The sequence below is a fragment of the Bipolaris victoriae genome (genome assembly GCF_000527765.1).
Source record: "Bipolaris victoriae FI3 unplaced genomic scaffold scaffold_28, whole genome shotgun sequence".
NCBI classification, from domain to species: Eukaryota; Fungi; Ascomycota; class Dothideomycetes; order Pleosporales; family Pleosporaceae; genus Bipolaris; species Bipolaris victoriae.
In genome coordinates, this window is record NW_014575364.1 from 141265 (window position 1) to 153117 (window position 11853).

General features: G+C 51.2%; 5 protein-coding genes across 5 annotated transcripts; 3 read left to right on the forward strand and 2 right to left on the reverse strand.

The window, feature by feature from the left end:
* Positions 1–1945: 1945 nt before the first annotated feature.
* Positions 1946–4782, forward strand: COCVIDRAFT_14665 (hypothetical protein; the record flags this gene model as incomplete). The annotated part of the gene is made up of 3 exons (XM_014702667.1): positions 1946–2867; positions 2941–3548; positions 3595–4782. The coding sequence occupies 3 exons, from the start codon at positions 1946–1948 to the stop codon at positions 4780–4782; spliced, it is 2718 nt and encodes a 905-aa protein (XP_014558153.1).
* A 633-nt stretch (positions 4783–5415) lies between these two features.
* On the reverse strand, positions 5416–7131 carry COCVIDRAFT_36412 (hypothetical protein; the record flags this gene model as incomplete). Its single annotated transcript, XM_014702726.1, has 4 exons — positions 5416–6471; positions 6527–6598; positions 6654–6928; positions 7065–7131. The coding sequence occupies 4 exons, from the start codon at positions 7129–7131 to the stop codon at positions 5416–5418; spliced, it is 1470 nt and encodes a 489-aa protein (XP_014558212.1).
* Positions 7132–7542: 411 nt separating this feature from the next.
* Positions 7543–7818, forward strand: COCVIDRAFT_94979 (hypothetical protein; the record flags this gene model as incomplete). Its single annotated transcript, XM_014702727.1, has 1 exon — positions 7543–7818. The coding sequence occupies one exon, from the start codon at positions 7543–7545 to the stop codon at positions 7816–7818; it is 276 nt and encodes a 91-aa protein (XP_014558213.1).
* Positions 7819–8416: 598 nt separating this feature from the next.
* COCVIDRAFT_14667 (hypothetical protein) lies at positions 8417–10005 on the reverse strand (the record flags this gene model as incomplete). Its single annotated transcript, XM_014702668.1, has 2 exons — positions 8417–9428; positions 9482–10005. The coding sequence occupies 2 exons, from the start codon at positions 10003–10005 to the stop codon at positions 8417–8419; spliced, it is 1536 nt and encodes a 511-aa protein (XP_014558154.1).
* Positions 10006–10785: 780 nt separating this feature from the next.
* COCVIDRAFT_36414 (hypothetical protein) lies at positions 10786–11745 on the forward strand (the record flags this gene model as incomplete). Its single annotated transcript, XM_014702728.1, has 1 exon — positions 10786–11745. One exon carries the CDS (start codon positions 10786–10788, stop codon positions 11743–11745), a length of 960 nt encoding a protein of 319 aa, XP_014558214.1.
* Positions 11746–11853: the final 108 nt, after the last annotated feature.

Below are 11853 nucleotides of genomic sequence, written 5' to 3' on the forward strand. Positions count from 1 at the left end.
ATCCCGGTAACCAGATATGTACCTAGACGCACGCGACACGGCCCAATACCCTTCGCTCTCCGCTTGGCAACATGCCCACTCCCATTCCCGAACCATCATATCACCTGGATTTCCTATCACGCCTTGCTTGTCCCCCGTCTCCATCACGTGGCCTTCTTCTTCTCCATCTCTTAGCATGGCGTTTTGGGCGGCCCCCTCCGATCCAATCATTTGATGCCAAAAAAAGCAATCACCTTACGACAATGGCACGTTTTTTTCCCGCTCGGAACAGGCTTCCGCGCTTGCTTTACAAAAAGGAAGGGGGGTACCCGCTTCTGGCCGTTTCAGATGGGACCAGGCTCCTGTCTGGCAAATGCCGCTTTCCCCTGTTCTACCATTCCTACATGGTCTCTTTCTTCAATCACATTACGGTCGCCGAGCCCACGTGGTCCCCAGTTTTTTTCTCTCTTGTGTTTTGACCCTACAACGACTGGTGCAAACCATTACGCCTTAATGCTTTTCAATTTCCTTTCAGCTCATCATCTGGTACAACTACATGGGGGGTTTTTTGTTTTTGATTACTATACACAATTGTCGACTTGAGCTATCTGTACATTTAGACGCCCTTGGGTGGAGATTCTGTTTCACATACCCACGAGGGCGCACGTCTTGGCAGCTGTAATAGACAATAATCCAACACACTGATTTCATCTCAACGACTCGCCTCCCGGTTGATTTCTGTAGCCGCTGCATGGCTAAGGATGGTGACTTACCTCGTGCAAGAACTAGCTCGCTCAGGTTTCAGGACTAGGGTGTGCACGCAGGTACATGGCTTGCACGAGCTGAGACGCGCATCCTCGATGCTCGAGGCGAGGCGAGGCATTTGAGCTTCGATATTCCTTCTTCAAAGGGTTCTGTGCATAACTTGGTTCCCAAGGCAGATCTGCAAGGCCGAATGAGGCACAAATCGCGAGCCGCTCTCGCGTGTCTCAGCTAAACTGCTGCACCTGCACCGCAGCGGACCGTGACGAACACCTATTTAGTCGCTGCTGGCGTGTCTTTGAATGCAGTTTGGACAAAGTCACGACTACTACTATGTTATGCCGGTCCTGCGATTTCCCAAAGCACAATCCATCCGACATGATTAGAGCACACACACACACACACAAGCATCTTTATCTCCATGCTTGCACCGAGAGACTAGTACGAGAATCAGGTTTACCTTGCGTATGCGTGTAACATGTACGCAACAGGTAACCGTTTCCAGCTTCAACAATAAAGAAGCCTCCGCCAAAAGCGCGATCCTAAGGCGGATAACCGGCAGATAAGTAAGGTTATTGGTCAGAGCTGTGGCTGTCCAAGGTTAGTAGCATACACAACAAACCGATGGCTACTACCCCTCTCGCCTACGGCCCTTCACCCACCCGCTTTTCAGCCCAGTCTCGGCCCGCTATATACAACTTGTGTGCATCCGTACTACGGCAACATCAGCCGGCAGGAAAAACCTTTCCGCATTCCACATTTCATACAACTGTAGTCACTACCATTGCGTCACGTATTTTCAAACGGCGCCTCTTTCGGAATTTCTTTCTTATTCGCTCATGTTTTCTGGTCGTCCATCATCCTTTGCAGGGCTGTTGCCTTGCGCTATAAGCGCTAAACCTCCAGCTGCCATCGTATGCAAGCATAGCTCCACAGCAGGTACTGTTTCAATAGGCTTCCACCAAATCTCTGTTCTCCGGACACAACACCGTGCACCGTTCGCCTGCATTGGTGCCACTTAGACAGTGTGATCCAGCCGGACAAAGCAGTCAGCAGCCACGTATGACACTTTTGGCCCCCATCTTCGTCCCACATATATATATGCTGTCCCTCAAATCAGCCTTACAGCCTTTTCATCCCATTCTCTAGTTGTTTCGTTTCTATTTGCAATTGAGCCAGCTATTATACAGAGCAAAGGGCAAACATGGGCTCGGATAGCGGCGATGACACGCAAACCGGCGTACCTCAGGCAGCAATTGACGAGTTCTGGGATAGCCTCATCACTAAGAAACCAGCCAAAGTCACCAAGATATTCCCGCAAAGTCTGTATGCCAATCTTCTCCCTCCCCATAATCCAATTGGAAAAGTCACGGGCAAAAATGCAGCTGAATCGTACCGGGCCGCTGCAGCAGAGTGCTCTGCTCGCGTCAAACGCATCGTGAAAGAATGTATCCGAACGAATGAGAAATTCACGGACCCGGACTTCGATATCAGTAATCTATCTGATGGAAATTGCCTCGAAGGACTCATGCACTGGTATAATGAAAACAATGAAAAGTCACCTGCAGTCAGCGCATCGCAGCTAGGCAGAGCCCTCTCCACCCTTGTTGAAAGTGGCGTCTTCATGGGGGACGGTGCACCATTCGACTTCAACACTACTGCCAAGATATTGACTCAGAAATCGAACCGGAGCTCAGACGGGCCAAAATCGGTGCATCGTATTGATTGGATCTTTGACAAGCCAGAATTTGTCATTGATGGCTTCTCCAGCTCCGATCTCAAACAGGGCTCGAGCGGCGACTGCTGGTTCATTGCTGCTGCCTCGACAATCTGCGCAAACCCTTCGTTGATGAACAAAGTCTGTGTTGCGAGAGACGAAGAGTGTGGTGTCTATGGCTTTGTTTTTTATAGAGACGGCGAGTGGGTCTGGACCGTAGTTGATGACAACCTCTACCTCAACATCGCTGACTTTGACGCCCAATGGGGTGATCGATACGATCCGACCAATGCGCGAGAGATCAAGTACAAAAAGAACTATCAGACTGGATCCGAAGCACTCTATTTTGCCTCTTGCGCTGACGAGAACGAAACCTGGCTCCCGCTTTTGGAGAAAGCGTACGCTAAAAGTAAGAACCTCCCTACACGATTGGACTCTACGCACTGTTGCACATATCCGCTGCACAGCTGACAGAATAACAGTACATGGTGATTATGGTGCCATTGCTGGTGGATGGAGCGGTGAAGCCGTCGAAGACTTGACTGGCGGTGTCACGACCAAGATCCTGACGAATCGTGTATTAAGAAAAGAGAAGCTTTGGGAAGAACTACTCAAAGTTGGCAAGGATTTCTTGTTTTCAGCTTCATCACCAAGCTCATATGGCGACGACTCGGATGCGCTAAAGGGTCTTGCCCTCAGCCATGCTTATTCCGTCTTGAAGGCTGTAGACGAAAAAGACGAAAACGGCAAAAAGTACCGATTAGTATTGATACGCAACCCGTGGGGTAGTAGGCAGAATGCAAGTATAGGCGAATGGACGGGACCGTGGAGCGACGGCTCGAGAGAGTGGACACCGTACTGGCTCGAGAAGCTAGGCCACAAGTTTGGAGATGACGGACTCTTCTGGATGTCCTACGACGATTTGCTCAAGCGATTTGATTTGCTTGATCGCACTCGCCTGTTCAACGAAGAATGGACCGTCGTGCAGCGGTGGACCAGTGTTTCGGTGGCATGGGTCACTGGCTATCTAAACATGAAATTCTCGGTTGAAATTAAGAAAGCTGGCCCGACTGTTTTCGTACTCTGCCAGGTAAGTACCACCTCTTATCCCGCTCCTCGGGTACTAATGATAGTAGTTGGACGAGCGCTATTTCAGGGGGTTAGAGGGCAAATACAGCTTTGACCTGCATTTCATCTTGCAAGAGAAGAATGCTGCAGTTGGCGACCACCTAGTCCGCGCCCGCGGTCCTTGGTTTGGGAACCGCAGCATATCTGCCGAAGTCGACCTCGAACCCGGTGTGTACGAAGTTGTGCCCAAGATTGTTGCCACGCGAGACCCGGAAGAACCCGAAGTCTTGGATGTCGTGAAGAAGCTGGCCGAACGCAACCCGCAGAAGCTCCGACAAATTGGACTAAACTACGACATTGCAAATGCAAAGGGTGTGTTCGAGCTTCCTGAAGAGGATAAGAAGAAGAAAGAGCAGGAGAAGAAGGAGGCAGCAGAAAAGAAGGCAAAAGAAAAAGAGGCCGAAAAGAAGGAAAAGGAAGAATTCGAAGCCTGGAAGAAGGAGCAGAAAGCGGACTATGAGGCTTGGAAGAAGAGGAAGGAGCAGAAGGCCAAGAAGGAAACAAAGGAGCAAGCCTCCGAATCCAAAGAAGATGTCAAAGATAGCAAGACTCAGACGGAACAAGGTGATGTCCCGAAAGATCCCGTTGCCGATACAGAGGACAAAAAGGACGGCACACCTCCTTCCGCTTCTGAAGGAAACAACACCGATGAGACCGCAGGCCTGCCACCCAAAACCACAGACTCGGAACCGAAATCTCCCACTGCCGCCCCCGAAAGCACCACCACCGAAGACGCTAACGAACCCACACCTCCATCCGACACCCCCAGCAACTCCACCTCGTCAGACCCAACACCCCACCCTGACGCCTCCACATCAGCATCTGCGTCACAACCTCCCCCAGCACCAGCAGACGTAGCAGCACCAGAGCAGCACCTCCCGCCACCATCACCAGCGCCACATACCTCATCCTCGCGCCCCGCAGTCGACGACGACGACGCCCCATTCCAAGGCAACGCCCCAATCTACGGCAACAACGTTCCAGTCTACGGCGACACCCCCGTGCCCCCTCCCCCTCCCCGCGAGCTCCCCAAACCCGACAACGAACTCAAACCCTGGAACGCAGTCTGCGTTCTCGGTCTCAGAGTCTACACTCTAGACGCCGAGGTAAGTATCAAGCTTGTCAAGCCGCAGAGCGTCGAGGAGGCGTCGATCCTAGATGTGGATGGCGGCACGCAGGCTGGAGCTACAATGTGAGAGTGGGGCGTGGGTAGTAGCAGGCAAACAGCAAGAGCAAAAGGGTTAGATTCTCAAACTAGCCGATCTAATGTAGCCACTGTGAGATCTGAGTGCGAGGGCCATTTGAACCGGTGGGACGGTAAAGGGCAAAAGGAACATGATGGTCGGGGGGTTTTTTTCTTCTCTTTTCCTTTGTTTTCTGCTAATCTGTTGAATGGATGGGGATGTGGGTGGGGAGGGGGACGGATATGAGGGGCGAGGACTTGAGCAAATCTCTTTCCTTCTTTCTCTCGTTCTTTTTGTTTGCTATGTGAGAGGGTTTTTTGGCCAACAGGATGTAGGTTCATGATGTTATGATGAGATGAATGACTTGGGGCGTATTGGAGGTGGCGTCGACGTTGTTATGATCGAGATTGATCTGGGCCGATTGGATTGGCAGGCTGGTTCTCTCTCCTTTTTTTTTCCCTCCTAACGCATATTCTACTTGCTCGGAGAGATACTCCGCTCTCCACAATATAAAAAGGAATTTAGGTTTATTCGTCACTCAGAAAGCTTCTACAATACCATGCTACTACACTAAATTTTGTATCCCTCGCACAATAATGATAATTGAATCGTACTTGCTTCACCTCACTCCCTGTCCAGCATCACCTACTGGGCCTCCGTGACACCATGCAGAGCAATCTGCGCCCTGATAGACGATCCATTACCCACGTTGAAGTTGTCCTGCAGGACCATGCCCTCAGCAGTTAGCACGTCTCTAAATGCAACCTGTGCACTGCCAACCTCCGCAGTCTTGTTCAGTAGCGAAAGCTGGAAGCCAGCCGGGTTAGCCAGCATATCAGTGGTAATGGGAATAGTGAACGCCTGGTCAAAGGAAGGATTGAAGATATCGGTTCCAGGCGAGTACGACTTTGCTGCTGTTTGGAACGTCTTGTCACCCCAGGTGACCTTGACGCTGGGGTTGAGCTCGTCACGGTGGCCATGGAGTTCCTGGACACCAGCAATGAGAACGGTAGCGACACCGCAGATTTGGCCTTGGCCCTGGCTTTGAACGCCTGGAGAGGACAGTACTTGTGGGTCGTTGACAAGGTGGAAGAACTTGGCTTGGATCACGAGCCTGCCTGGAGACTCTTGGCCCTTTTTCGTGAGAACGAGTTCTTGTGTACCACCCTTGAGGAGGATTTCCTTGATCGTCGTAGATCCGAGTCCCATGTCGTCATCACCAACCATATCTTCGTCTTGGATGTCTACAGTGATGTCCTGCTCAAAGTCTGTGACTAGGAAGTCGTGGGACTCGTTCCATTGCGGCTCACGATTGTTATCCACGGTCGAAGTCTTCCATTCCCCTTCCGCACCAACCTTGACCTTGACGTAGCAGTCTGGTACGTCTTCGAGCTTGACTTTTGCCATCAGCTTCTTAAGCCCGCTTTTCTTTTCGCCGTGTTTGGGTACGTCGATTCCAGTCGCCTTGCCAACGGTCACACGGACGACTCCGTAGTGCGGCTGGAAGGCCTTGAAGTAGTCGGTATTGGGATCCAGCTTGACTAGGAAGCGGTTCGGGAGCACTGCCATTGAATCAATGACACCAAGAATAGTCTTGCGGACAGTGCTGTCGATAACAGAAAAGTCGGCAATGTTTGCAGCGTCTGTGAAGTCCAGCTTCAGGGTTGGTGTGTTGAGGAAGGCAATTTGAACGGCCCCGATCTATGTTCAAGTTAGAATACGCTTTGGGTATTGGCTAACTAGATACACGACTTACCAGAGGAATAGCATTTGTCAATGGGCACAGCAAGACGCTGATACGACCTTTCATATGAACTCGCTCAACACCCTAAACATCACGTTAGTGATAATCCTGGCCTGCAGTCGATCCACACAAGACATACCACTTTTGGAACCAGTTTACCATCAAGCTCAAAGTCACACACACCCTCCCAGTTCATATCCATGTCAAGCTTGATTCCTCCGGCCGAAGTCTTGTGAACATCAACATTTGAGAAACCAATTGGAACATGGCCGAAATCAATCTTGACGAAGCGCATGTTGGCCAGCGGACCAGGAAGTGTGGTAGCAAGAATTGGCTCAACCGTGTCTTTGATGATGTTGGAGCCAGCTACACAGATGTTGGGCCATAGATTCTTGATGATGTCGTTGAGGAAGCCTGGTTGACGCGTGTTAGCAACTTGTAAAATGGGGTTTGTTGATAACAGTTCCTGTCACATGTGTGGAGTAGATGAGGGGTAGGAAAGCTGTATAGTGGGAGCAGGGTATTGAATGCTTCATTGTGTATCTCGTACCTGCGGGCTCAGCCCCTCCAGAGGCAGTCAGATGCTCGACAAGCGACGCGGGTGCCTGGTTCGCCATGATGTGGTGTCAATTCGTCTCTCCCGAGCTTTAGAGGGTGTTAAGGTGATCAACAGTAAGCTTAAAACAGCCGGGATCGAGTTGATATCTTTGTGGTTGTAGTAATAGGAAGAAGAGTCTGAGAAAGGGAGAGAGATGGGGAAGTGGTCAACAAGAGTACAATTGGTAGCAAAAGTACGCAGCCAGTTCAGAGCTACACGCAGCACCACGTGTTCGAGCCTGTTTGTTTGCCTCCATTCTTGGAACTTACTACTTGACGTCACGTCACATTGTCTAAAACGCGCCTGTGCTGCAGCTTGACGATGTCAACCATGCAAACCCCGCTGTGGCAGGTGGAAGCCACAGCTGCTGAAAGCCACACTCAGTCACGTGCTTCAGCCCACTCCCAACTTCCCTTGCGCTTATGCCATCATGGTCCCTGAATTCCGCTGCTACATACATTTGTTTTTCTTTTCTCGATATATCGGTTCCACCTGCCCAGATCTGTCACATCATCCCAGTCATCTCGAGACGCAAGCATCAAACACCACATATTTAGGCCACCCCAACGCCACAACCCATCCTTTTCGTAATCCTACAACAATCCCCGGGAACCCCTTGTACCTTCCCGATCGCCCAATCGATCCAGATAACATGGCTGACCGTGCGCCGCTCGTAGGTAGCAGCCATGCGTCGTTTGCTCGCTAATCTGATCTTAAAAGCAACGCATATACCCCAGGCTCGCATCGGTTACCCCGAACCATCATCCTTGTGGCTTGACTTTTCTTGTTAAACTCCCTGCCATGCATTAGCGATATGTGCATAATGAACCCGTTGCTTTTTCTCTTTCGTCTTTGTCTAGAGCGTGTCCATGTCCCAAAAGTTACCGTATCGAGGTACGCAGGGAATCGGGACGCTCAGACGGGCGTTCAGGTCGACCACGTTGTGGCGAGGTGGCGTTGTCCATGGGTCCGTGGATTTCCTTTTATGGGCCCACATCCCTCTCATGGAGCCATGTACCATGTACCATGTACTTGCTGTTACATGGGAGAGATGCTGGATCAATCCCAGCAGAAAGACCTGGCGGGTCTCGATCGTGGACCCATGGATCGTACTTTTACCGGTGCGATACGCGAAGTGAGATTAGCGACAAAGAGAGGATGGATACATGGAGAGCGTGTTGCATATACAGGGATGAGCATTTCTTGGCAAAAGATGTGTAATTACGGACTATCCATTCAGCAGCATTAACTCAGAGAACTTCTTTTTACTTTCAAGTAAAGTACTCCGCACACAGACCTCCTCTCTATGGTGGCAAAGGCTTACCATTCGGCGTAGTACCATCACATGGCGTCTTCAACTTACTCACCTCAATGCTCTGTACTACCTCTCCCTCATGCGCAATCAACACCGCCTCGCCACTCGGCTTGTATGCTTCCCAGCCCAACTTGGGCAGTCCGTTCACAGGGTCCTTGGCAAATGCCAAATAGTAATCCTGAACCTGCTCGCTGACCTTGCGCTGGAACTCGGTGCCATTGCCCCTTGCAATGCCGTAGGCGCCAAAATACATTGGAACGTCAGACGAGTGGTATGCGCCTTGCCAGAACTGGGGTGAGATGTTGCTAAAGTTTCCAGCGTAGAGGTAGCGGAATGTGGTGGTGTTTGCTGTGAACCGGTCGTCTGTTGTTTGCGCAGCAGGGCATAGGAAGAATTGACCTGTTGCAAAGTCTGCCTGAGCCTTAACGGGCCCATAGGTCTTGTTGTACGTTCCGAATGCGGTGCCCTCGTCAGAAGTCGTGCCGATTATGGCAGGCTTGCGTGAAAACTTTCCAGCCAGAGCGCGCGCAGTAACGTCTGAGAAGAATGCGCGGTTGTCGACTACTGGTGTGAAACTCAGGCTGGGAGATGTGCCGTTGTCGGCGTACTGCTTGAGGAAGCCTTCAATGGCTGTATGGGGCACGCGCCGGAAGCAGTCAATCTCGGCTTTGGGGTCGGAATTGCTGCATCCAAACTGCTTGGCGACAAAGGTAAAGTTTGTCTGTTGGACGTCGGCACTTGCAATAGGGAGTAGAGCCGTTCCGGAGTTCATTATGAGACCCGAAACAATGGGGTCTTTAGGGTAGGCGAAGTTGTAGTTGTCGACAGAAGAAGCGCCCGCAGACTGTCCCCAAAGGGTGATGCGAGATGGATCACCACCAAAGTTGCGGATGTTATCCCGGATCCATTCCAAAGCCACGCGTTGGTCCAGTAAGCCAAGGTTCTGTTCGTCGGCCTTGAGGCTCTTCGAGTTGGGAAAGCCAAAGATGTTCAGACGGTAGCTGCATATGGTGAGTACTTTTCCAGAAAAGGAGGGTCATTTGCTTCAACTTACTTGATTCCAACAACAATGTGCTCTCCAGTCCTCTCAACCCATCTTGAAGGAACCTGATACGGAACAGTAGGTCCGCCAGTCACAAAGCCTCCACCATGGATCCAAACAAGCACAGGCAGCAATTCCTTCTTGCGGCCTCCATCCTGACACTGAGACAAAGGCGCCCAAATATTGAGTTTCAGACATTCTTCAGATTGAAAAAGGCGTGGCGTGATAATAAACTCGGGCGCATCGGTGAGCCAAACATTCGGCCTATCGACCTCGAACTGAGGACAAGAAGGACCCAAGACATTCGCCTCGATGAGTTTGTTCGACCTCTTCACTGAAGTCGGGGGCAACCATCTCCGTGCTCCCACCGGCTGCTCTGCAAAGGGAATACCAAGGTACTGCGCAACATTCGGTGTTATGTCATCAGTGAAACCCTTGATCTTGCCCGATGAAGTCTGGATAACCGCTGGGCTTCCAGCAGCAGCCCAAACAGGAAACTGGGAGAGACCCAAAAGAAATGCCGTCACTCTTGCCATGATGAGCGAAGAAGATGCGCAAGAGATGAATGTATTTCCAGAATCCCAAATCCCCCGCGCTTTTGTACTCTATTTCCCTCCTAAATACCTCGGATATAACAAAATAGCTCTACTAGCCAATTTCTCCACATAGCGGCGGAAAACGTGTCTGGGGCCCCAACTTTTCCTAGCCGTCTTCTAAGGCCCGGCCGTATTGACATCATCCGAGGTTTACGCGCAGCCTTGTCATTGGGTCGTTGATCAAAAATCGTAGTCATAGGTCCACCTTCCTATTGCAACCTAGCCCCCCCGCAGTCCATGACTTTAGAGTAACGGGAGTACCTGTAAGCGGTCAGTTGCAGGGGATACAGATCTAGGAAAATAAGCTCTTGCGGAAATTATACTTTGGAAATGACATTGTTTGTAACTTAGGAAGGGGGGGGGGGGGGGGTGAACCCTTGTCGTTTTTTTTGTATGGAATAATCATCACAACTTGCTCGTCGTCTCGAGGTAAAGGATTTTTTTTTCAAATGGAGGGGCTCTCTCTCCCCCGAATCCCCGGGAAAGCAAGAGAGATCAACGGACTAAATGCCGGTCCCACATCGTACGAATCGGCAGCATTACCGACCAGGTTGAAGCCTTCTTAAAGCGGATTGTGGCAGTTGATGTGAACCAGGTCTATCAAAACACCTCCAGACCAACTTTTTTTTTAACCCCCTTATCTCACATATCCTTTCAATATCCTACCTACATATATATCCTCAGGACGAAAGAAGAACCGGTACACATAATACCTAAAAAATGAAAATTCTCATCACAGGCGCCTCCGGCTTCGTCGGCCAAATCCTCGCCCACCACCTCCTCGCCACAAACACAGCCACGCATCTCATCCTCGCGGACCTCCACGAACCCCCTTCACCCAACCCCTCATCCCAAAACATCACCTGCACAGCCGCAGACCTGACTTCCCCCTCCGCCTGCACCTCGCTCATAGCGCAAAACCCCGATGCAGTCTACATCCTACACGGCATAATGTCGAGCGGCAGCGAAGCCAACCTCGATCTAGGCCTCAGTGTAAACTTTGAATCCGTACGCACACTCCTTGACACAATCCGCGCGCAGCGTCCCGGCATCAAGGTAATCTTCACCTCGTCGTGCGCTGTGTACGGGCGCGCAGCCGTAGCAAACGTAGCCACGGAAACAGACATAGTCGCCATGCCCGAGTCGAGCTACGGGACGCAGAAACTCATGATTGAATTCCTGATCAATGATTACTCGCGGCGCGGGCTGATTGATGGGCGCACAGTACGGCTCCCGACTGTGTTTGTGCGGGCGGGGGCGCCGACGGCGGCGGCGTCGTCGTTTGTATCGGGGATTGTGAGGGAGCCCGTCAAGGGTGTTGCAGCAGAGTTACCCGTGGATCCTTCGATAGGGATTTGGCTTACGTCGCCGCGGACGCTGGCGGCGAACTTGGTGCATGCGGTCAAGGTGCCTGCCGAGGCGTTTGGCCATTTCAGACAGGTTTTGTTGCCGGGGTATACGGCGACGAGTGGGGAGATTCTGGAGGCGCTGGAGAAAGTGGCGGGGAGGGAGACGCGGGCGTTGGTTACGGAGAAGAGGGATGAGGCGACGGAGAGGATTGTGTTGAGTTGGCCGGCCAAGTATGATACCTCGAGAGCGAAGGAGTTGGGGTTTAGTGAGGATGTGGGGCTTGAGCAGACGATTAGGGATTTCATTGAGGGAGAGAAGAGCAAGTCATGATGGGATGAGGTAAATACGATGGAAATGTCAAGATGCCTATAGACGATTGAATGAATGTAGATGACGACGTAGCATAGATTTACACTAGATGTACAAAATCCATATCAT